The 26,925-nt window shown below is 46.5% G+C and overlaps 1 protein-coding gene across 3 annotated transcripts in view; it reads right to left on the bottom strand.

The window, feature by feature from the left end:
* Positions 1-25,708, bottom strand: part of bicc1b (BicC family RNA binding protein 1b) — a 331,511-nt gene extending 305,803 nt beyond the window's left edge. For 2 of the 3 annotated variants that reach the window (XM_038822312.1, XM_038822314.1), the window contains exon 1: positions 25,479-25,698. In XM_038822312.1, coding sequence (XP_038678240.1) covers positions 25,479-25,698 — 220 coding nt within the window. Of the gene's footprint in view, positions 1-25,478 lie in introns of all 3 variants that reach the window. The other variant, XM_038822313.1, reaches the window with a different exon arrangement.
* Between the last annotated feature and the right edge of the window lie 1,217 nt (positions 25,709-26,925).

Below are 26,925 nucleotides of genomic sequence, written 5' to 3'. Positions count from 1 at the left end.
CAATCATTCTGGTCAAGGTGCCTCATCCGACATGCACTGCAAAACCAGTTTATTTTACCTCCACCACAGTGATTAGGTAGTTTGTTTTGTGTGGTTCAACCTGCAATCCTTCAATGCGACAGGACACTTATTCATGATGTTTCTGTACAATGTCCTTAATTTCAGCAGTTAACTGAAATTAATCTAAATCCTGTTCATCTTTCAGAAGACAGACAAAACCAGCACTAAATGCCTGCTGATGTAGCCAGTCCTCAAATATTATTTTTTTGCCATTTGTTACGACACCCTGGGCAAATGTGTGGTAAATTCCAGCCCCACACGTCCCAGAGTCCCCACACAAGTGAATTAACCAATATTTCTTATAAAAATGCCTGATGTCTTTGGACCTTAGCTGTCCAATAATTACAGTCACTAGGTTTGTAAATTGAAAGACAATTACTATTTATAACAGGAATAATGATGAAATATGCAATAAATGCAACTGGATAACAAAAAGTTAACTTACAACCCCCTTTAACTGTGCCAACCTCCACACACACACACACACACAAGATAGAAAAGCACGTTGGGGAGGGGGGGGGGGGGGGGGGGGGGGGGGAGGAAAAGAGTGGGTCTTCTCTCTTAGCAGCCAAAATGAAGCCGAAAGCTCCTTAGGTCTCTGAACCATTTTTGTGGGAACAGGTCCAATCAATACCTGTTACCGGGCAGAGTACAGCCTTTTGGGCCAATACCAATCAAATCAGGCAAAATCAATCAAACAGAGATTGGGCCAATCTCAATAATGGATGCGCAGCAATCCACAACTCCAAAAGGCACAGGCCACTTTCCTTAATGACACATGTCCATAAATCATCCATGGATCAAAAATGTAATGCAAAAATAGAAGAAAGGCAAAATAAAGGAATAATAGGAACAAACAGGAAGGGCCCTCACACATTGCATGGTTCCACAGATGTCAAAAGTTCTCCATTACACAGGCACATGTGCATACACGCACGTGGGCAGTTTTCACTGTCCAGCCACAAACACCAGGGCCAACTATCCTGTCATTGCCGAGTTGGGCACAGAACGTTCTGGGCAACACTTGTGATGCCAACCCCGCTACCTCGGACGTCAAAAGGGTGGACAGCTTCCCCATGATGGGGTCTTCCCCTAGCTGGGGCTCTGTTGGTTGTGCTCTCACTACTGAGTCACAGGTATGTGGGTTCAAGTCCCACTCCAGGGCTCTGCGACAGCTGCCATCTCTCACATGAGGCCTTAAAGTTGACACTCCACCCGCCCTCTGCAGCGGGCATAAAAAATCTCATGGAATTATTTCAAAGAACATCAGGGAAGCTATCCCCAGCATCCTCTCCAATACTTAGCCTTCAGTCAAAATTACAGTAACAGATTATCTGGTCATTATCTGCTCGTGAGAGCTTGCGGGAGAAGGGAAGAGAGAGGCAGTGGTGTTTTGGTAATATCACTTGACTAGTAATCTAAGGGCCCAGGTTTGTTCTGGGGACACAGGTTCAAATCCCACCACGGCAGCTAGTGGGTTTTAAATTCAATTAAGAATTCTGGAATTGAGAACCATCATTGATAATTGTAAAAATCCATCTGGTTCACTTGTACTTTTAAATAATTTTAATTCGAACTTTTCACATATTAACAGAAAGAAAAATTAGAACCCCCCCCCCGCCCCTTTACACAAATAATAAAACAACAAGAACAAAAGTGCATAGATAAACAAATAAACATTAACCAGTAAGCAATAGTAAATCCCCAACCAAACACGAACATCCCCCCCGGATTGTTGCTGCTGCTGACCATCTCCTAATGCTCCGCCAGGCAGTCTAGGAATGGCTGCCACTGCCTGAAGAACCCTTGCACAGATCCCATTAAGGCAAATTTCACCCTCTCCAAATTTAATAAAGCCTGCCATGTCGTTAATCCAGGATTCCGCGCTTGGGGTATCGTATCCTTCCACTGAAGCAGAATCCTTCGCTGGGCTACCAGGGATGCAAAGGCCAGAATACCGGCCTCTTTCGCCTCCTGCACTCCCGGCTCCTCTGACACCCCAAATATTGCAAGCCCCCAGCTTGACTTATCCCTGGAATTCACTACCCTTGACACCGTCCTCGCTACGCCCCTCCAGAACTCCTCCAACGCTGGGCATGCCCAAAACATGTGGGTGTGGTTTGCTGGACTCCCTGAACACCTTGCACATCTGTCCTCACTCCCAAAAAACCGGCTCAGACTTGCCCTGGTCATGTGCGCCCTGTGCAGCACCTTAAATTGTATCAGGCTGAGCCTCGCGCAAGAGGAGGAAGAGTTTACCCTTCCCAGGGCATCCGCCAACATACCGTCGTCGATCTCCTCTCCCAGCTCCTCCTCCCACTTACCTTTTAACTCCACCGCCGAGGCCTCCTCCTCCTCCTGCATCACCTGATAAGTTGCCGAGATCCTACCCTCTCCAACCCACACCCCCGAAAGCACCCTGTCCTGGATCCTGTGCGCCGGCAGCTGCGGAAACTCCACCACCTTACGCCGAACAAACTGTCTTACCTGCATGTATCTGAAGGCATTTCCAGGGGGGAGCCCGAATTTTTGCTCCAGCTCCCCAAGGCTCGCAAAGTTCCTGTCAATAACCAGGCCCCCCATCCTCCGAATACCTGCCCAGTACCAGCTCCGGAGCCCCTCATCCATTTGCCCCGGGACAAACCGATAGTTCTCCCATATCGGGGACCACACCGAAGCCCCCACCTCCCCCCTGTGGCGTCTCCATTGCCCCCAGATTTTGAGGGTCACCGCCACCACCGGGCTCGTAGTGTACCTCATCGGAAGGAGCGGCAGCGGTGCCGTCACCAGCGCCCCCAGGCTCGTGCCACACAAGACGCCATCTCTAACCTCTTCCATGCCGCCCCCTCCCCCTCCATTACCCACTTGCGTACCATAGTACCCGCAGAGGTTAGGCAATGGCAGCCACCCCCTGTCCCTGCTCCACTCCAGAAACACCCTCACCCTCGGGGTCTTCTTCGTCCACACGAACCCCATAATACTCCTGTTAACCCACTTAAAGAAGGCCTTAGGGATCAGGATGGGGAGGCACTGAAACAAAAACAAAAATCTCGGGAGCACCGTCATTTTAACCGACTGCACCCTACCCGCCACGGAGAGCGGCAGTCCCTAGTCCTTTGACCAGTTCCTCCAACCCAACCGGCGCCCCCCAGCCCCGCCACCTGCCCCTCCTCTACCCTCGGGAACCTCAGCCGGTCCAGAAAGCGACCCATCCCCCCCTCCTCCGATGGGGGCTCAGACCGATACAGTCCCTCATGGAAGTCCCTGAAGACCCCATTAATACCCCCGACTTTGCACCATGCTCCCCCCTCCCTCCCTCCCCCCCCCCCCCCCCCCCCCCTCCCGATCTCCCTCGCTGCCACCCGCTTCTGAAGCTGGTGTACCAGCATCCGGCTAGCCTTCTCTCCATACACGTACACCGCCCCTTGCGCCTTCCTCCACTGCACCTCCGCCTTCCTGATGGTCAACAGGTCAAACTCGGCCTGAAGGCCGCGCCGCTCCTTAAGTAATCCCTCCTCAGGGGCCTCAGAGTACCTCCTATCCACCATTACCATCTCCCCCATTAGCCTCTCCCTCTCTCTCCTCTCTTTCCCCTCTTTGTGGGCCCTGATGGAGATCAGCTCTCCCCTGACCACTGCTTTCAGCGCTCCCAGACCACCCCTACCTGCACCTCTCTGTTATCATTGGCCTCCAGGTATCTCTCTATACACCCCCGGACCCGGCCGCTCACCTCCTCGTCCGCCAACAAACCCACCTCCAAGCGCCACAGCGGGCGCTGGTCCCTCTCCACCCCCAGCTCGAGATCCACCCAATGCGAGGCATGGTCAGAGATGGCTATCGCCGAATACTCCGTGTCCTCCACCCTCGGAATCAGCGATCTACTCATTACAAAAAAGTCAATCCGAGAACATGGGAGAAGAATGAGAATTCCCTGGACCCTGGCCTCGCAAACCTCCACGGATCCACTCCTCCCATCTGGTCCATAAATTCCCACAGCACCTTGGCCGCTGCCGGCCTCCTGCTCGTCCTAGACCTAGAGCAATCCAATGCCGGATTCAGCACCGTGTTGAAGTCCCCCCCCATTATCAAGCCCCCTGTCTCCAAGTCCGGGATCCGGCCCAACACGTGCCCCATGAACCCCGCATCGTCCCATACATTTACCAAGACCACCCGCACCCCCTGCAGCTTACCATTCACCATCACATACCTACCTCTGTTGTCTGCCACGATGCTCAGCGCCTCAAACGACACCCGCTTCCCCACCAAGATCGCCACCCCCCGATTTTTTGCATCCAGCCCTGAATGGAACACCTGCCCTACCCACCCCTTTCCCAGCCTTACCTGATCTACCGCCCGCAGATGCGTTTCCTGGAGCATGACCACATCTGCCTTCAGCCCCTTCAGGTGCACGAACACACGGGCCCATTTGACCGGCCCGTTCAGGCCTCTTACGTTGCAGGTTATCAACCAGATCAGGTGGCTGCCCGCCCCACCGACTAACCATAACCCTTTGAGGCCAGCCACGTGTCCGCACCCCCCGCTAGTCAGGCACTGTTTGAACATTCCAGCAAGGGATCATGAATATATTCCCATGTTGCAAAGGAAGAGTGACGATTGGGGCAGAGGCGAATTTCAAAGGTGCGGCCTTCCTGCAAAAGCTGCATTGAACAAGTAACTCCTGTTCCCCCCAGCGGCAGACCCCCGCCCGGACCTCCTTTATAGACTCCAGCTCCCCCCTGGCCATTCCAGCAGCAACCCGGTTCCCCCCCCCCCCCCCACTCTTTTCTCCCCCCCCACCCCCCCCCCCCCCCCCCCAAGCTAGGTTTCCCCCTAGCTGCATTGCTCCCCCCATTGCACTCCCGTGAGTCAGCCGACTCCTGCTGACCCCGGCCACTCCCGCCGCTCCATCGACCCCCCCCAGTGTGGGAATCTCCCCTCCCCCCTTCTGTGGTGTGACAACTGATGATAGTTCTCATGGTCACCATTACCGAGACTAGCTTTATATTCCATGTTTCATTCATTTAATTTAAATTCCACTAGCTGCAGTGGTGGCATTTGAACCCTTGCCCCCAGAATATCAGCCCGGTCCTCTGGAATTATTACCACTATGCCCCCACAGCTCTTGTGTTGCACTTTATATTCTGGTGAACTGCACATGAATTTCTTCCCTTTTAGATGACTTCAGTGTTCTTCCTATTTAAGAGATCAATCCAGCAGGCCTGTAATTCCAGGCAGGCCATTTAAGGACCAAGAGGAGGAAGAATTTCTTCACTCAGAGGGTGATGAACCTTTGGAATTCCCCAGCCCAGAGGGCTGCAGAAGCTCAGTCACTGTGCGCGTTCACGACAGAGATCGAAAGGTTTCTAGATATTAAAAGTGATATTAAGGGACATGTGGATAATGTAGGAAAATGGCACTGAGGTAGAAGAACAAACATGATCTCATTGAATGGGGCAGCGGACCCCAGAGGCTGAATGGCCTGCTTCTGCTCTGTCCTCTGTTCCCGTGACCCAAGATCAGGGTTTGAGATTTTTCTTTGAAGTTATGTACATTGCGTTCCTGTGGACCTGGCCCCATTTTCAACCCTTTGTGAAAAGTTCCACTTCAACCCTCCTGGTTTAAAGAGAGGTTCCTGCACACATTCTCTTCCACCTGTTCCCACTGCCTCATAAATATGCAAGTAACCTTCCCCTTCCTGTCGCTTTGGAGTCTGCTCTTCCATTTGCATCTACATCAAGGTCACACTTCACTGAGCAGCAGGACTTTTACGAATGAATTGTTTGCAGAGGTATAAATGGTGAAAAGAGGTGGCTTTGACTTGGCAGTACCCCCCTGGCTTTACAAACCAGGCCAACAGACTCATTTACAAGCTGTGGAGTTCTTCGCACACAAATAAATAACACGGGCAGCAATAGAAGAATCTACAGCTCCAGGAAATTAGCAACTCTGTGTGTGGTGCTACAGCAGCTTGATTGTTCTACAGACCTTCGCCGCTAATGCGGAGAATATCAAAAGACCGACCATTATTATTACTATTTTTCAGTTGCTGGGTTATAATCTATGTAGGATTTGTTGCAAGCAGTTTATATCATCAATGACAGGTTATGGCATCAGACATTCATCCAGTTCCATTTGATTAATAGCTCAAATCAAAACTTTAATGTAAAGCAATCACCATAGGGGAGCTCTGCTCCAGTAGTTCTCGAGGACACAACGCCTTAGACACCAAACACAACTGTAAAGAGCACACATTGCTTCACTTCTCTATGACGACCACTTTGACGGGTCAGGTGGAAGTCCCCTCCTGTTAATCAAAGTGTACTTCCAGTCTTTCAGATAACCATGGCAACTTTCCTTGTATTACATTGCTCTCCCTCCCAGCATAACTACCCCCCCCCCCCCCCCTCCCAACCATCCCTCTCATGCCTCTCTCCACTCCAACCTGACTTCAATTCCCAAGCAACATCGACACAGCTGCCCGTCCCATCGGTCAGTTGATCTCAATCTTTCTCTGCCAACTTACCTTTGCCACTTCCCCTTCAATGTTCCCCACTGACTGCCCCAAAGCGAAGGTCAGATCCTCGGAGCCATGTTTCGCAGCTGATATCAAGCCAAACACTCCTTCCCTCCCATGATTACTTTGTTCTTGGCCAGAGTTAAAGATTCAAAAGGTGAAGACTGAACTAAAAATAATGGAGCTATATTAATCTGTGCTTCATTCAGGAAGAATTATACATTTAAACCTTCTCCATTGGTTTATAAATTACAGGAAGAGCAATATTCATATAGCTAAATCCCATATTGTGCACTAACTTTCATTTCTACAGCGTTTTTAATAAAGATGATTATCCCTACTTCACAGGCCCATAATGAAAAGAAAACAGGGGTGCTCGAAGGCTTATTTATAGAATCATTGAATCGCTACAGTGCAGAAGGAGGCCATTCGGCCCATTGAGTCTGCACCGACCCTCCGAAGGAGCAACCTACCTAGGCCCACTACCCTCCCCTACCCCATAACCCCACCTAACCTTTTGGACCGAAAGGTGCAATTTAACATGGCCGATTCACCTAATTTGCAAATCTTTGGATTGCTGGAAAAAGCCAGAGCACCCGGAGGAAATCCACACAGACAAGGAGAGAATGTGCAAACTCTGCACAGTCACACAAGGCCAGAAATGAACCCGGATCCCTGGCAATGTGAGGCAGCGGTGCTAACCACTGCACCACCCATATTCAAGATTATAGGGGGGGGGGGGGAACTCCAAAAGAATGGAGCTGCTGTCACAATGAAAGGGAGGAGGAGTGGGACACACAGTGAGCTAAAGTGTAATTTATTCTTTATTTATCATTCATTTAACCTAAAATGGTGATTTTCTATCATCTAGGCACAGACAACATGACGAAGAGATGCATAGATTCGAAACATGAACTCTGTTTCTCCCTCCACAGATGCTGCCAGACCCGTGTTTATCCAGCATTTTCTGTTTTTATTTCAGATTTCCAACATCTGCAGCATTTTGCTTTTATTAGCTCACAACATGGATTCTGTTCATGTAAAATATTGACTGGCCGAAAGGAATCCCGATTTCCCTCCAACATAACTGAACCACACCGATTCTGGTCTCTTGTCCATTCCTGATTTTAATTGTTCTTCTATTGATGGCCATGCCTTCAGTTGCCAAGGCTTCAAGCTCTGGAATTCTCACCAGAGATCTTTCCCTCCTCTCCACCTCCCTTTCCTTGTTCAAGATGCTCCTCAAAACCTCCCTCATCGACCAAGCTTTTGGTCATCTGGCCCAATATCTCCTCATGTGGCTCATTTTCATAATGTTCCTGTGCATCACCTTGGATTGTTTAGGAGCAATATGGTGGCACAGTGGTTAGCACTGCAGCCTCACAGCAGCAGGAACACGGGTTTGATTCCGACCTTGGGTGATTGTCTGTTTTGAGTTTGCACGTTCTCCCCGTGTCTGCGTGAGTTTCCTCCGACTGCTCCAGATTCCTCCCGCAGTCCAAAGATGTGCAGGTTAGGTGGATTGGCCATGCTGAATTGCCCCAAAAGGTTAGGTGGGATTACAGAGATAGGGTGCGGGAGTGGGCCTGGTGAGGTGCTCTGTCGGAGGGTTGGTGCAGACTCAATGGGCCAAATGGTCTCCTCCTGCACTGTAGGGATTTTAATAAATGCAAGGTCCTGCTGTTTTTGAGACAGGGCCTCGAGTGAGCAACGTGGCCTTTCCCTGTTCCTCCAATTTTTTTCCTTATAGATAATCTTTTCTTCTCCCTGCACCACCCAACTCACCCCCCTACCCCTGCCCGCCCCAAGCAGCAGCTGAAGAATAATGCCAAATTTCTTCGGCAAATAAAATCATTAAAATTTCAATCGACAGGCAAAACAGGGAGGAAACGAGAAGCCAGCTACGGGACAACAAGAATCTCCTTCACAGAAAATGGACAAAGAAACACACAAACATACCTTGCCAAATGTCACTCACATGACATACCAAGTGTTGATTTTTCATCCCCCTGCCCTCCCAGCTGTACAATCCCATTAATATTTGCCCAATTTCTAAATGTATAACTAAAAAGATAAGGATGGAATCCCAAAAACGCATTCTGCGATGGCAATTTACAGAAAGATATAAAAATCAATTTTTTACGATATGCCTGTCAATCTCGAGTTACTGATTCACGCCGGACGTTTACAGCACAGAACGAGGCCATTCAACCCATTTGTTCTGTGCCAGCTTTCCAGTAAATAAATCACTGGGGGAATTAATAGGCTGTTCAGCGCACCACAAAAATCAATCCCACAATCCTTTCTCTTCCTCAGTTTACTCTCTCTTCCTTTAGAAGATAAATGGCTCCTGCCTCAGCAATTCCTTGCAGTGAAGCATTCCTTGCTCTGTCAACCTGTGAAAATAACTTTTATGCATCTCCTGGCCTCCATCCTCATTCGGTTTGTCTCGATATTAAAACCAGTGGCCCTGGGGCTGCACGGTGGTGCAGTGGTTAGCACTACTGCCTCATGGCACCGAGGACCCAGGTTCGATCCCGGCCCCGCGTCACTGTCTATGTGGAGTTTTCACATTCTCCCAGTATTATCCCAAAGGATGTGCAGGGTAGGTGGATTGGTCACGCAATTAAGTTACCCCTTAATTGGAAAAAATGAATTGGGTACTCTGAATTTATTTTTAAAAAGTGGCCCTCTTTTCTGTGATGGTCAAACCACATGAAACAGTTTCCCCCAATTCTGTCAAATCTCTTCAGGATAATTTGATTAATAAAAAAAATATTTTTAAATTACCTCTCAAATTCCTCTGCTCCAGCGAAAATAAAATCACACTATCATCACAAAAATTCCAATAGCACTGTTCTTATTTTTGAAGTCTAATATGCATAAAAAAGGTATTTGCTTAATCACTCAACATCACTGCTTATAATACGACAGTGTACTTCCTCTGTCAGGGGGCCAGTTTAGCACCGTCGGCCGGACTGCTGATTTGTGATGCAGGGTTCAATTCCAATACCGGCTGAGGTTATTCATTAAGGCCCAGCCTTCTCAACCTTGCCCCTCGCTCGAGGTGTGGGGACCCTCAGGTTAAACCACCACGAGTCAGCTCTCCCCCTCAAAGGGGAAAGCAGCCTATGGTCTTGTGGGGCTATGATGACTTCACTTTAGTACTTCCTCCAAAGTGCACCAAATGTCATGTTTTTTTCCAGATCACATACACCAATGACTCACAAGTCTAGTCTCTCAAGAATACAATAATCATTATTTACTCCAGGACATCCCCACAGAGCTTTGTGCTAATCCTACTACAGTCTAATTGTAGTTAACACACCAAACGTGCCAACATTTAAATAAGCAGCAGCTGGAAAAGTGAACACACTCTTTCATTCCTTAATTACTCAAATAAAGGCATTGACAGGTATTTTTTGGAAATGGCAATTAAAATTTAACTGGCTGACAATTAGCAAACACCTTGGGATATAAAGCAGAACAACTTCAAACGCACTATATCCCAATGCAGAAAATAGACAAAGCTGAGCCCAGCCAGCAGACCAGTCAGCACCCGTGGAATGCACAGGCTCACCAACGTTTCAGGCTCCACCCCTTCAGGACAATTCATGGCGCTGAAGAGACTGTTCATTCAACAGATGTGTACGGAACTTTCACATGTTTCTGGCTTTTTGTTTCAGATTCCTTCATCATTATTTAGCATTTTATCTGTACCTTCTGTCCTTGTTTAAGCCACTCACTTTTACTAACAGAATAAGGATCTTGCGAACTCCTAAATCAATACCCCACACGTCTCACAGTTTTGGTAGGTATCGACCATATTCAGTTGTTGGGAGATAGCCAACAGCCCAAGACCAGTGTAGAATCGGACTTCAACTCCCCCATCGTTGTGAAGGCTCACATATATAGGCCTATCCTGAGTCCAGCAGATGTAACTCTGGCCTGCACTATGTGGCAGATTCAGCAGTGGCTGAAGGGACTTCTTCGCAAGCCTGTCAGTTGTGAAAACAACGCCTCATCAGCACAAGGAATGTCAAGATAGGTGTAGCTCCAAAAACACTTAAGAAGCTTGACACCATCCAAGCCAAAGCGGCCCGCTTGATTGGCATCCACCCACAAACATTCACTCCCTCCAACACTGACTCACACGGCTGCAGTGTGTGCACCATCTACAAGGTGCACAGCAGGAACGCACCAAGGCTGCTTCGACCTCGACCATCTGGCAGAAGGGCAAGGGCTGCAGATCCATGGACACACCTTGATGGTGCCCTCCAAGCCACTAGCCATCCTGACTTGGAAATATTGCCATTCCTTCACTGTCACCGAGTTAAAATCCTGGAACTTCCCCCCCCTCCCCCCCCAAATAAAACAGCATAAGTGGGTGTGCCTACACCAGATGGACTGCAACAGTTCAAGAAGGCAGCTCACCACGACCTTCTCAAGAGCAATTAGTGATGTCCGAGCCAGCGACACCAACATCCCATGAACAGAAAAAATTGTCAGCACAAATGTCAGCGTGAAACAAACCCGAGAATGGGCAATAAATCAATAAATGCAACCTGACCAACATCCCCCATATTGCATATCGCTCTACAGCAACGTATTGATGCACCTACGTCACTTTGGACAGTGTTTTATATTCTCATGGAAAGCAGCCTCATGTTCTGCCTCCTATGTATTTCTTCTTTACAATGTCGAAGATATTGTTTGAGTTAGCATCCCTAGCTACTCTGTATTGTGTCCACGGATTTCAGCTTGTTTCAGTGGTAGCACTCTCACCTGTGAGTCAGAGAGTTCGAGATCCTCCTGAGGGCATAAAGAAGCTAACACTCCAGGGCTCATACTGAAGGGCTGCTACAATGTTGGAGGTGCCTTTTCTCCCTGTGTCATGGCTAAACGTCCACCCTTCAACAAAGACTAGCAAAACAGACCAGCGAGGTATTTGACTCATTTTCGGACAGTGTGCTATGCAAGTTGGCTGTTACATGTGCCTTATAAAACAGCAGTTGGTAAAAGTGATGTTCAGTGAGGAGTGTTTAGAATGGGGTTAAGTTGATGAAGAATAGCAGTTGGGTACCCAGCCAGATGAATAATAATAATCTTTATTAATGTCACAAGTTGGCTGACATTAACACGGCAATGAAGTTACTGTGAAAATTCCCCAAGAGCATTGGGATAATAGTATCTGCAGAGAATAAACAACATTGCAGAAGGCCATTCGGCCCATTGAGAATGCACCGACCGACTTAAGCTCTCACTTCCACTCTATCCCCATAACCCAATAACCCCTCCTAACCATTTTTAGTCACTAAGGGAAATTTAGCATGGCCAATCCACCTAACCTGCACGTCTTTGGACTGAGGGAGGAAACCGGAGCACCCGGAGGAAACCCATGCAGACACGAGGAGAACGTGCAGACTCCGCACGACAGTGACCCAGCGGGGAATCGAACCTGGGACCCTGGCACTGTGAAGCCACAGTGCTATCCAATGGAGGTATGACAAGGGCCTCAGGCACATGTGGGCTGATGTAGGGCTGGAAAGGCAAGGCTCTGGAGGTGAAAGTGGGCAGGCACTGATGGAGAGAAAATGGGACTGGAATCTCAGCTTGGGATGAAATAAGACAATCAGCCCGATCAGCCTGGTTCTGGCTGTCAACGGCCAGTGTTAGGAATTGGTGGTTAGGGAACAGCATCTGTGACGAGTAACCAAAGACAATGGCTTCAGATTTTCCAATGTTGAATAAATGACTGCACTGGTAAGCCAATAATAGGCTTTTCCTTCTCTTCAATTTAACCTTGGGGTTATTTGGCCCCTATTTTACTAAAAAGCATTGAACATGTGAACTTCACAACAATTCATCAGTGGAGCGCAAGAATATATTTGGCAAACTCCCAAAAATCTAACCAAACATCTTTAACCCATTGAGATTACAAATCAGCATGCGTCAATTCAACTTCTGTGAATGCCTGCAGTCTTCATCATCAATGGATTTTGGCAGACTGGTAAAGAAAGGACTGGAGATGAATAGACAGATGACCCAATATTTTAACTCGCCAGTTAAACCACAACATGTCATTTGGAAGGTAATCTTCAAGCAATGAAACCGTACTTTATGTTCAAAATTTACATTTGGACTCTGCTTAACATGTGTTATCTGGAAATAAATGAAACCAAATGAAAATTAATTCTGATCTAATGACTAAGAAGTGCAGTTAAAAGCAGCATTGTATAAGTTTGAGGTAATGCTCACGCAAAGACATGCATTTCTGAGCAACAACTGTGAGTTCTCACCATTAATGTCTTTCCACAGCCTGTACGCATCACAATATTACACTGCTGACCTGATCAGTTCTGTTTCATAGATTTCATAGAATGCCAACAATGCAAAAGGAGGTCATTCGGCCCTCCAAGTATGCACTGACTCTCTACAAAAGCACACCGCCCAAGCCCACTCCCAACACCAATAGCTGCAAAACCTAGCCATTAGCCATTTGGACATTAAAGGGCAATTTAGCATGGTCAATTCACATAACATGCAACGTACAGTGCAGAAGGAGGCCATTCGGCCCATCGAGTCTGGACCAACCCACTTAAGCCCTCATTGCCACCCTATCCCCATAACCCAATAACCCCTCCTCACCTTTTTCGATGCTAAGGGCAATTTAGCATGGCCAATCCCCTAACCTGCATGCCTTTGGACTGTGGGAGGAAACCAGGGGAAACCCACGAAGACACGGGGAGAATGTGCAGACTCCGCACAGACAGTGACCCAGTGGGGAATCGAACCTGGACCATGGCACTGTGAAGTCACAGTGCTATCCACTTGTGCTACTGTGCTACCCGTGCTGGCTATTGTGAGACCGAGTACAGTATTGCCCAAAGGGACGCATGATCTGAAACTAGAGAGAGTTGTGGACAGAGACCTGCGTAGAAGCCAGCATGGAGTTAACTCCTACATGGACCATACCCTGTATATGTGTACATGGTTATGCGTAATCAATAACCCCTCCTAACCATTTTTGGTCACTAAGGGCAATTTAGCATGACCAATCCACCTATCCTGCACATCTTTGGACTGCAGGAGGAAACTGGATCACCCGGAGGAAACCCACGCAGACACGGGGAGAACGTGCAGGCTCTGCATATACAGTGACCCAGCGGGGAATCAAACCTGGGACCCTGGCGCTATGAAGCCACAGTGCTAGCCACTTGTGCTACTGTGCTGCCAAACCAGTACATCTGCACATCGTTGTACACCTGGAGGAAACCCACGCAGACACAGGCAGTTGCGTTTCAAAATGTGTTTTGATGCACAGGAAGAGAAACAAATAGACATAACTTGATCGAGACATTATTGTGCAAACAGTACACCACAGAATCAAAAAAGAAGAGACAGTCACAAGTCCACAGTGACAGGAGCAATAGGCATGGTGGCAAAAAGCATGTTTTAAGATGCAGTTGTTGAGAAGAGAGAAAGACAAATGAGGGAAGGGCATGCTCCAAGGGCCCCACGCGTTCTCTCCATAGGTCGGGGTTCACACTCTCCCACATGATTGGCTCAGTCACATGGACTGCAAAGCCCACCGCCTTAAAAAGGCCAACTACCAGCAGCCAATTTGCACAGTCAGGTCACAGGAACAGCAGTGTGCTAATGACCAGATAATGTGTTTTTATTAGTGTCACAAGTAGGCTTACATTAACACTGCAATGAAGTTACTGTGAAAATCCCCCCAGGTCGCCACACTCCAGCGCCTGTTCGGGTACACAGAGAGAATTCAGGATGTCCAATTCACCAAACAAGCACGTCTTTTGGGACTTGTGGGAGGAAATCGGAGCACCCAGAGGAAACCCACGCAGACAGGGTGAGAACATACAGACAGTGGCCCAAGTTAGGAATCGAACCTGGGACCCTGGCGCTGTGAAACAACAGTGCTATCCACTGTGCTACCGTGCCGCCCAGTTGGCCAGGTCACAGGGAGATGCCTCTGCTCTTCTTCAAAATCATAGAATCCCGACGCCATGAGATTGTTAATGTCCACCATAGGGGGCAGATGGAGCCTCCGTTTGACACCTTATCCAAAAACATGCAATCTCTCACATTAATAGGTGCTTTCCAAATTCACTAAATCCTGTTTTGGGGGCGTCAGACTAGATCTCGTGCTCAAGTCTCTGGAGTGAAATTTCAACCCAAAACCTTATGAAGCCGGAGATGGTAGTATAACCAATTGGGCCATAGCTGCATCTAGACAATGAGAATAAAACTAGTGTCGTATTAAAGTAACGGGAACTAAAACCCAATCAGATGAAGTTGTAGAAATGAGTACTTTGTGATAAAAGTAAGGCAAAACTCCCGAGTTCAGCAAGCATCCTGTTGGAGTTACAGTCTGCAGAAAATATGGGTGTAAAATGAAGAATGCTGCGCTCTGTAACTCGGCCGTGGAAAATGAAACACCCGAAGATGTTTGGAGCCATGATGGGTCACTACAAGAAGCACAAGTTTCTTTCTCTCTCAGTAGCATTTTAATTAACTAATGGCTTACAGGAAACAAGAGTAGGGATAAATGGGTAATTTTCAATTTGGCGAACTGTAACTAGTGTTGTGCCACAAGGATCAGTGCTTAGCATACATTGTTTTGTGCAGGTAAATGTGGTAGCTATTTTGCACACAGCAGGACCCCTAATATTTTTTAAAGTTTTAGGACCTCGATCCCCAGATAGCTTCATGTTTATTGGTCAAATTAATCCCATAAGTGGCCCCCTCACGCCTATAAATGGGAATGTGACTCCACCCAATCAATCTCTTGGCAACTATAGCAATCCCAGGGGTGAATCGGAAACCTTCAATCACTCTGTTCTATTTACTTCACATGTCACTTGCCCCCACGTGACCTTCTTGATGTTGGAAAGTGACTGAAGAAACAGTCAAACCAAACTCTAATTCACCAAAGATTTAATAAACATTAAGTACATGAACAGCAGCAAAGACAAGACAGCACATTGATTGTAAAATATCTACATGCCACGAATAGAGAAAACAGTTAATGGTTCTGGAGCTGAAACTTAATAAAACTTTTGTTCTTCTATCTATTGCACTTCAAGAAGGACATGCGAATTGGGATAGGTCCGCCAAAATATACTTTTGTACTTTTTGAAGCACATGAAGGAGATTCCAAACGTGGCAGAGTTGTGTGAAAACATATCTGTGATACCCCCGAATGGTTTGTTTTTGAAGTGATAGGTTTGGTCTGATACCGAGAACAATTAAATATTTCACACACTTTGGCTGAACTGTGATCCATTTCCACATCTACGATTATTGATTACGTTTAACATACCCACAGCGCAACCCTACCAAATTGCACCAATAGGCACTCTGGGAATGTACATCAGGCAGGCTGAATCATTCTTTAATTCAATCTGGTTTTAAGCGTTGAAAGTCCCAACAAGAAAGAAAAAATTCAATAGTTTGCATTATAGACAAAAATGGTGCAAAAGAGAAATTACATTTGCTAAAGTGCGACCCCTTGCCTCAAACAACAATTTCACAAAAAGTTAAATTCACTCTTCACGAGGTAAATCCTCATCTTTACAGTCTGAGACTGTACATGCCCATGGTACAAGGTGTGCTTCGATGGTTCTTCTCCAAAGTTTGCCCCTCATTGGCTGTCACCAGGGTGAAGAAACTCAACACCTTGACCTAACAACATTGGAGTGCAACTTTGAGGGAAGGCAGACCTAAGGAAACTAAGTGCTTCACACTGGAAATGCATTCCCAGACAGACTTGTCATTCCTTAGAATGATGTGCAACCTTTTGCAATTACATTCTAAAAACATCACCCCCCCCCCCCCCCCCCCCCCCGCCCCTTCAATCTCCCCTTCTCTGCCACCAAAACCTCCACTGTGCCTTCTTTCATTCTGGGACTAGATTTCTTCAATATCCTCTCCAGGGAAACCTCCAGAACTCCAGCTTGCCCATCAGCCTGCGCGTTTAATCACCAAAATCTTTGCCAACTCCCATTGACTCCCTTGGCACCAACCAATCCTCCTTTCTTCCAAGATTAGTTAGGTCACAACTTAAGTAGTGTGTGGAGCTATGGTCACCTCCTGACAGAAAGGAGGTCATTACATTAGTGAGGGCACAGAACAGATTTCCAAGTGACATTTTGTCAATCTCTCCTTAGCTCCAACATATCCCTGACCTGTTATTCTGCCCTACCTCCTCCACCCCCGTCTCCAACTAAATATTACATTTCTACCCATCTTCAATTCTGAAGGACAGTCATACAGACTGTTCCTCTCTCCCCAGATGCTGTGAGACGTGCTGAGTTTATGCAGCATTTTCTGTTTTTTATCTCAGGTTTACGAGAGTGTTGCTAGGGACTGGAAATTGGAGCAATGAGGGAAAAATAGGATAGGCTGATTCTCCTTGGAACAGAGGAGGTGGAGAGGATGTTTGATTGAGATGTACAAAATTGTGAGGGCCTTGGATAGAGTGGTTGGAAAGGGCTTATTTACTTCAGCAGCGAGGAGAGCGACTAGATATAAAATGATTGGTAGGGGAGATGAGGGAAGGTAGTTTTTATCCAGAGGATCTTACTGCCTGAAATTTTGGGTGAAAATTGCCAAGTGACTTAGAAAAGCTGCCAGCCCACTTCAAGTTGCTGAATATGGAAGGAAGCAATGGCACTGATGTAGAGATGGCTGCATTCAAGGGAATGTTTGTGGTTCTAATTTTGAAGGGAGTTTTGCAGAAATTTCGCACGGCATTGGTGAAGCCAGCATCGTTCGTAAGGCAGCTTTATGGGTCATGAGGTCACAATATAACCTTTGCTGCAAAGGCCCTGACAATCCAACAAGCACACGAGAACACTCTACATGGGTAACCTCTGCATCCCTTCAACAGCAGCAGAAAGGTTTGGAAAAGAAAGTTGCTTATTCCGTCTGCCACAGCGTCAAACTATCAATCAACGTCTGACAGAGAAGTGGAAGGAGAAACACAGAAAACAACTGCAGCTGGTGGGTTCCATCTGACACGTATTCTGGATGAAAAAAGATCTTGTTATGTGCTGGCCTTACATGGAACAGAGAAGTGCCTGAGGAACAAGCTGGTGTCAGTATGCTCTCTACAGATGAAGCACGGTAATACCACCAACCTTCTTAACATTACCTTCTGCAAACACAAAAAAAAACCGGCCTCGAGGAAGCCGCTCCTACTCATCGGTTGTTTAAGAAAAATGTTACTTCAGAAGTTGGATGAAATCACTGTTGACAAAGAGGCTCATTAATCTCCAGCTCGGTGACTGATCCAGCACTCGGATAATCAACTTTCCTACTGCAATAATGTTTGTGACTAATTAACAAAACTCGGATTAATAGAGCGCGGAAGAGAAAAAGTGAATTAAAGAGAGATAGATAGAGAGACGGATAAAGAGAAAAAGAGCAATACAGAAGACAGCGACGAGGATAAAGCGAAAGAAACAAAAGGCAGATAGATATAATACGATATAAACCAAAAGATTATAGGTAGGAGAGATAGTAAACCAGATATGGCTAAAACATTAATTTAAATAGGAGTAAAGATACAGCTGGATCAATAGGTAGATAAAACAGATTAGATTACAAAGTAATGTATTCAGCTAGTACCTCCTATTAGTCTTTCCTGTAACCGCCAGAAGTGACATATTCTTCACTCTGCCATTGTACAGTAAGAAGTCTTACAACACCAGGTTTAAGTCCAACATGTTTGTTTTAAACACTAGCTTTCGGAGCACTGCTCCTTCCTCAGGTGAAGGAAGGAGCAGTGCTCCGAAAGCTAGTGTTTGAAACAAACATGTTGGACTTTAACCTGGTGTTGTAAGACTTCTTACTGTGCTCACCCCAGTCCAACGCCAGCATCTCCACATCATGTCTGCCATTGTAAGCAGCAACTTCTGAAGCACAATACTGGTGGCCACACTGAAAGTTAGTTCCGTGGTTATAGATTGGAAACAAAATTATGTCACTTATCTCTTGAATAATGTTGTAAAATGCAAGCAATGTTCAAGTGAAATGATGATGTGGAGATGCCGGCGTTGGACTGGGGTGAGCACAGTAAGAAGTCTTACAACACCAGGTTAAAGTCCAACAGGTTTGTTTCAAACACGAGCTTTCGGAGCACGGCTCCTTCTTCATGTAGAATGCTGACCCGGAGATCAGAGGCTGAATGTCCTTGACTGCTGAAGTGTTCCCCAACTGGAAGGGAACAGTCCTGCCTGTTGATAGTCGCACGATGCCCGTTTATTCGTTGTCGCAGTGTCTGCATGGTCTCGCCAATGTACCACGCTTCGGGACATCCTTTCCTGCAGCGTATGAGGTAGACTACATTGGTCGAGTCGCACGAGTATGCGCCGCGTACCTGGTGGGTGGTGTTTCCACGTGTAATGGTGGTGTCCATGTCGATGATCTGGCATGTCTTGCAGAGATTACCCTGGCAGGGTTTTGTGGTGTTGTGGTTGCTGTTCTGAAGGCTGGGTAATTTGCTGCAAACAATGGTTTGTTTGAGGTTGCGCGGTTGTTTGAAGGCCAGTAGTGGGGGTGTGGGGATGACCTTGGCAAGATGTCCATCCTCGCTGATGATGTGTTGGAGGCTGCGAAGAAGATGTCGTAGTTTCTCCGCCCCAGGAAAGTGAAATGACAAGTGAAATGAGGTTAGTTAATGCTATGCGGTGCAACACAATGAGAGAACTTGGGTCACACTACCTCGACAATTGACATCAAACTGACCAGAGTACACATTGTCCTCTGCTCCTGGGTAGACAGAAGGTGAGATTCTACATCTGAAACTTGAAATGGCTGGGGAAAAATCATTTGTTTCAGAGCAGGTACATTCCACACCGTACGTTTGTAGATAATAGGTTTGAAGAGGTTATTTAAACAAAAGATGCTTAGTGTTTTTCATCTTTCCATTGACTCCTGCATTAAAATTTCAGTTGCAGAAAAGCACCGCTTTGTTTAACATCAAAACTATGTGTTTTCAAACAAGGTAGAAATACATTGAGGGCCGAGAGTAGATGTCATTCAGTATTGGGCTGGACACAATGGGTAGTACAGGCACTCGACACAACTTTCATGTGTTTTCACCGACACAGTCCAGAAAAAAATCTCTTGTTTTCAGAAACCTTGAAAAGGAATTCAAATTTCCTTTCCTTCTGCAGTCACAAACCTCAACAACATCTTCGGAAAAGGTTAGGTGCAACAAGTGATTTCTGAATCCGATGCTGCTAACATCATTATCTCGTGGTCTCCGACGTTTTAAGGGTTCCAGTCAGGAAGTCGCTGTCATGAAGGAGACACTTTGAACAAAGCTCTGTTACCAACAATCCACATCCCCATAGAGTGGATTCCAGCTGAAAAATTCCACTCCTTCAAATTATTCTATGGAACAGATTTGTCTCCAGACCAATTTTTTCCAAAAATCATATCCGTTCCTATAATCTCACTTACAAATGTTTTCTGGAACACAATCCTCGTATGGTGAGCATTATTATATTATTAAAAACCATCTGGCTTTCCATTTTAGACGCATCATCTATCATCTGATGATGGTTAAAGCACAGACTAGTCTATTGCAACGGCCCTCAAATTGCAACTATCAAAAGTATTTCCATGGATTAAACTTCAAAGTGTTGAAAAGTCCAGATCAATATATTAAATGATTAATTAGCTGCAGCATGTAGAGAGGTTTTAGAACATATGTGGTGTGCAGCATCAATCATTAACCCACCCCCAGCAAAGAAAAACAACTTGAAACAAATTCCACACAACCATATCCAGTGAATCACAATATGAACAAATCTTACTTCCGTATTGTCACCAAAGCCACCCCCACCAAACTTCGGTGTAACCAAAATTTTAATCTCAGCCTTTCCACTCATGCGAAGCCTGTTCACAATTCCCAAGTCCCAAATAGTTACTTTTGATACAAATGCTATCCCTCTCCTGTCTCTCTCTCTAAGTACCCATAGGGGTATGTACGTCTCTCTAACGTGTCAAATATAGAGCTCAATATATGAATTCATACATTGAACTGCCACCTAGTGTAATAAGAGCTGCCATATTTCTGTAAAAGAACACTGCAACCTCTCCACAATCTATGAATTAGTATTTGCATTCATATTTGCATTCCTCAAAAACAGCACTCCCCTACAACTGCACCGCACAAAACCTCCCCACACGGCAGTCCCCCAAACATTCCCCACACCACTCCAAAGCATCACCGCACCCCCAGTGTCCCCTCAAAATCACATTCGCCCTTCCCCACCTTGCATCCAAGCAAAGCACATACTCCTGCTCCCCCACCAAATAAAAACACACCACACCCGAGAGACAGACCCCACTCTGTCAATACTTTGGAGCAATGGTCCCCAACCAGTGTGCCACTGCACAAACAAAAGATGCAAAATTTGTGTAATTAAAGTAAATCTAACCTTAGTCTTCAGTTACGGGATTGGCATCTCCAAGGCCAGACAAATCTTGAGCCTCCTGCGTATGCGCTGGCTGGGAAAGAGCCGCATGTGCGTGGTTTAGGTTTTGATGTTGGTCAGGCCCATGTGCATGGCCAACGGGACTTGGAGCTGAAGACAAAGGTCCCACTACTCCTGCACAAAAAGAGCGCAAAAAACTCTGGGAGAAGCGAGAATGACAGACAGAGGTGAAAAAAAAGGAGAGGGGACAGGGAGAAGTTAAAAACAAACTTCCCACTAAGGCAAGGAGGTAGAGAAAATAGGAGGTGCGCCTCATAATTTCTTATAGCATAGAGGTGTACCCTGACATATAAAAGGTTAAGAACCACTGCTCGAGGGTAGAAGACTATCATTATCTTCATTCATAGAATCAATACAGATGTATTCTATGAATTCACCAGCTTTTCTAAAATCTATTCATGCAAACCTTTGTGAATCTTGGTTTTGCCACAGTTAACCAATTCCATCATCTCATCCTTCCCTCCCATGCCATCCCCACCTTTCCTATCAATCCAGAAACAATCTCTCCAGCCAAGGTAACTTGGCTGTTGGCTCCCCTTACCTTAGTATTTTAAAGTAACAACACCACATTCCAACAAACCTGCAACCGGAGAAACTCGTACAGGTCCCACAGCCAGGACGCAACCCTCGGTGGCAGAGCCGACCTCCAGTTCAAAAGAATCCATCGCTGGGCAATCAGAGAGGCGAAGGCCACCACATCAGCCCCCTTCCCCTCCAGCAGCTCCAGCATGTCCGGCATCCCAAAGATCGTCACCACGGGTCCGACTTCACCTCGGCTCCCACTATCCTCGATAAAGGTCCCAAACACCGCCTCCCAGAAACTCTCCAAATTCTTGCAATCCCAAAACATGTGAACACGATTCACCGGCCCTCGCCCACACTACCCCTTGCGTTTTTTTCCTGCGCAAACCTGCCACCACCAGTTGGCAGTCGCACGTGTTCCAGTCCTGGCACTGCCCAACAAATAAACCGACCATCAAGCGAACCACTTAAACTGACCATTCAAAACAGTCTGCACCGAGGAAAACAGTAGTATTTTAGATGCTGACTAGTTTACTTTGGAGTTCAGCCCATTAATAGTCGAGTCAAAGTGTTTTTAGTGCCCACAGTAACCTCTGTATGGTTTACTGTGGGTTAGTTAGGATCACAATGATGCAGTTGGAATCATTCGCCCTGATGTGGACATTCACACATCAGCCTTACAAACCACTTTTCTCTATAAGACAAGCTTACAATCCCCGTCCTTGGCAATGGGAGAACGGAGACCAAGTTATCCTGTATTACTGTAACACCCTACATAATGAAATGAAGACTTTCATTTAAACACCAGAGAGGGAATTGTATCTAAGTACAGCAGAGAATCACAACAACAATTCAAGAGAAACCCTCTAACAACACCCACGCATTAGCTTTATTTCCTGGTACTGTCCATAATCACCTAAAATCAATTTAATAATATTTTACATAGAATTAAACAGGAGAGATGGCAAAGTTGCTTAAATTGAATTATTGGTAAACTCATCATTTCATTCGATTTTCCACGTTGGTGCAGTACCTATGTTGCTTTATTAAATTTTTTTTCAGTACAAAAAGAACTAATCAGGAGTAGAGTAACGCCAGTCTTTGTTATTCGTCAGCCACCCATCATAAAAAAAATTAATCCCTGCTTGTACACCTAACCTATCAAGTGATGTACAATCATATATCTAATTACACAAATCTAATTCTGCTTGAAGACGTCTGATAATTTTTTTTTACCCCACTACATGGGAATGGGAGGCATCTCAGGGTAAAGAAAATTACAGCAATGTTTCGCAAGTAAACACATCGAACAACCAGAAGTTCAGCTCATCAGCTGGTCGAGGGGGGTTCACCAAATTCAGCTCAATCATTTCCTGGGGCTGCTTAGTCTGTCTACACACCCTATGCATATGAATAAATGATCACTGCCATCATTACTTTAGAAGGAAGCTATCAATAAATCCCAATGGCAAATTCAGGAGATACTTCTTTCCTCAGTTGTGAAAATGTGGAATTTGCCACCAAAACGAGCAGTCAAGGAGAATGTCAGAGATGCATTTTAAGTAACCATGGAAACCATAGAATCCCTACCGTGCAGAAGGAGGTCATTCGGCTTCCTGAGTCTGCACCGATTCTCCAAAAGAGCACTCTACCTAGGCCCACTCCTCCACCCTATCCCCATAACTGCGTGCCTAGATCATAACTTGCACATCTTTGGGTTATGGAAGGAAACCGGAGCACTGGGAGGAAACCCACATGGCCACGGGAGAACGTTCAAACTCCTCACAGTCACCCAAAGACGAAGTGGAACCCCGGTTGCTGGCATTGTGAGGCAGCGGTGCTAACCACTGTGCCACCTTTTAAGCAGTTAGCAGTAGCTAGAAAATCACATCAAGAAGAAAGCAAAGATGAGATGGAGTATGATAGGAGGTGATTTTTGTGAAGCATTAACACCCACTGTGAAGATGAGTCATAGAATCAGAATTTACAGTGAAGGGGGCCATTCGGCCCATCGAGTCTGCACAGGCTCTTGGAAATAGCACCCCACTTAAGTTCATGCTGCCAACCTATCTATCCCCATAACCCCACCTAACCTTTCTGGACACTAAGGGCAATTTATCATGGCCAATACACCTAACCTGCACATCTCCGAAGCATCCAGAGGAAACCCACGCAGACACGGAGAGGACTCTGCACAGACAGTGACCCATGCCGGAATTGAACCTAGGACCCTGGAGCTGTGAAGCAACTGTGCTAACCACTGTGCTACCTTGCTGCTCAGCCACACGGACGCGAAACGTTAACTCTGTTTTTCTCTTTACTGATGCTGCCAGAGCCTTTCCAGCATTTTGTCTTTGTTTTATTTTACACCAGGTGTGACCTGTTGGGGCTGAATGGCATGTTTCTGCGGTGTCATTTGACATGGGTCTCAGGGTCTATGAAGCATCCTGGTCCAAATCAAAGGATATTTAAGCTAAAAATAATTGAACCCAAGTCCAAATTCGCAAAAGTTTGCTGTTTTTGTTTTAAGTGACATAATCGTAGAATCCGACGGGAGAGACAACAGGAACGCACGGTAGGGTTGAAATGAACAAAAGTGCCACCCTCCCTGATCTGGGTGCAAGTCAGGGTTTTTAAACTGAGTGGTTCCCCCTTGTCAAGGGGACCCCCAGCCCCGCCTGCCCCAATTACCAGGGGAGTTCATATTCAGATGTGTAAGGGGGAAATCATATAGAGCACAATCCTTGGCCCTCAAAGGGGTCTTCTCAATAATGATGTTTGCAGGAAAAAAAACTTAGAAATTAGAGATTATTGCCCACGTTAAAAAAATTGAGACCAATGCCAACCAGTCAAACGGGGCAAGAGACAAGTGGGTCACTAACTTGGAAATCAAACCTTCACAAACCTGCTGATCAACTCCCACCCATGTAGCAGACACAGGGTGATAGCTGTGACACTCATGTACAATAGAAGTTAGCCCAGACTCTCACTGCAAGTTATATCTGCACGGGGAGGGGACTGAAGCACTTCCATTGCTGCTACTTTATTTTCTTTGAAACTGCCACGTCTTTCAAAATAAGTTTTGAAGTTTAAGTAGAAGCATTGGGCAGAAGGCTGCGGAGGATTCAATGCAAGGAAACGGGCAGCAATCTATGTTTGAATTGACCGAACTGTATTATTCCTACTTCCCACATTTGCGAGTAATGCATTTGCCCCTAAAGTTCAGGGTTGAGGATGTGAGAGCTGCGGTGATGTTACAGCCAGTCCGGATCCGACACTAACAGATTGGAAAGTAACTGGTCTATCTTTCTGGGGGGGGGGGGGGGGGGGGGCTGCTGCACCAACATTTATAGAAAGCATTACAAATGCTGGAATCGGTAAAGTGTTGAGGAGCCCCCTACCCAGCCCCGGACTACGCTGAAATGTACCTTGCACTGAAATGCACCCAGGACCTGACTCCACGAGTTATACTGTCAGCTCTGCACTCTAAAAGCAGGAGTAAATGAGTCGAGCCTCAAGCTGAAAGAGCTACCCTTCAGGTTGTTCCAGAATGAATTCTATTACAGTTTATATTGTAGGAATACAACTCCCCCAAACATCAGTTGTTAAACCTTTCGTGGCAAATTGACAATTGTTAGCTCCTGAAATGCTCAAATGATTCAGTCACCACAGATGATGAGCTATTCGTACTTTGCAACTTTCCCCCTCTCTTTCTCTCTGCTCGACTGATTTCATCTGCTTCCCATAAATTGCCCAGGTCCCTGCCCTGGACTTATTCGGCAGTTTCTTCACTCACTCTTAAAGCTGGACACTGTTGGGGAAACTTTCCCCCTCTCTCTGCTGCCTCTCACCTTGTAACATTGCCTCCAGCTTCTTGCGGTCCACTCGGAATCTCTCCTCTAGCCAGTCGGGATCAGTGCAGTGCGGGAGAGCCTGGCCATCGTCCTCGGAGGCGGCGAGCGGAGAATCGGTGCTCCTCTCGCTGTTGGAGCCGGGCTCCGGGGCTCCAGGCTCTTGCAGCGGCTGAGCCGGCAGCAGGTAGCCCCCCACAGAGTCACACTGAGCGGCCATGGCTGCTGGGGGGGGGGGGGGGGGGGGGGGTGTCCGGGACGCACTTCGCTCAATTCACTCAGTTCCACTTCCAGCTCGGGGGCTGGACTGGGGCTGAGATTCCAACATCCACATCTGAACTCCTAATGCAGAGCAACTCTGCTCCGCAAATCCATCCGCACAACGACACCAAAGTAGTCCCATTGCAATTTAATCTGTAACCTATTATAATGCTCATTCTCTGGGAGCGCTCAGACTTTGGTGCAGACACAGAACATGTACAAACTGCATGTTATTAACCCCTTGGAGTGAAACTCAACCTTTTTCACCAAAGAAAAACACACACACACACACGTGTCAAAGTTTTCCAACTCAAAAGATTTCAATGAATGTTGCTGCTTCTCAAGGCGAGAGTTGTGAAGGAGTGACCACTTCTCCCCCCCCCATATTCCCGACCTATATTCAACTCCAAATACATGGATAGGATGGGTATGGAGGTATACGACACTAGGAAGTGCTGAGGGTTTTGGCCAAGGATGGTATCATGACCAGTACAGGCTTGGAGGGCCGAAGGGCCTGTTCCTGTGCTGTATTGTTCTTTGTTCAGAGTAAAGCCACAACTGTTTTATTAAGTTTTTTTTAATGCAGGTTTCTAATTCTCATTCTGTTCTGAGGGACAGTGTTGATTTTATTATCAATTTCTATCCAGGCAGATTGATAATACAGTCATGTGCCCTCCCCCCTGTACCAGCCTATCCGAACAGGCGCCGGAATGTGGCGACTAGGGGCTTTTCACAGTAACTTCATTGAAACCTACTCGTGACAATGAGCGAGTTTAATTTCATTTCATGTATGGAATCTGATTTCAAATTCTCTGTCTGCACGCGTGACCTATCAGGTTCTTACCTTAAAAACTCGTGGAAACTGCCAATTTGTCACCACAGGTGAGAGGGTGTAACTGCAGCGTGACCAGTTGACATAGGCAGTTTCCATGATACTAGTAAAGGAAGAATTTATAATGATATCACGCCTTCCATAACCTCAGGCCATCCCAGAGCACCTCCAAACCAATGGACAACAGCAACTTGCATTATTTAGCATTTCTAAGATGGTAAAACATCACAGTGTACTTCACAGAACTGCTATGAAACAACATGTCACTGAGTCACGTAAGGATCAGATGATCAAAAAGCCAGGTCAACCAGGGACGTCTTAAAAGGACAAAGTTTGCTAAGAGATGGAGAGGTA

Source organism: Scyliorhinus canicula, chromosome 16 (genome assembly GCF_902713615.1).
Source record: "Scyliorhinus canicula chromosome 16, sScyCan1.1, whole genome shotgun sequence".
In the NCBI taxonomy this organism is placed as follows: domain Eukaryota; kingdom Metazoa; phylum Chordata; class Chondrichthyes; order Carcharhiniformes; family Scyliorhinidae; genus Scyliorhinus; species Scyliorhinus canicula.
Note: the sequence above shows the minus strand (reverse complement) of the source record. Positions and strands in the feature narration are given on the sequence as shown.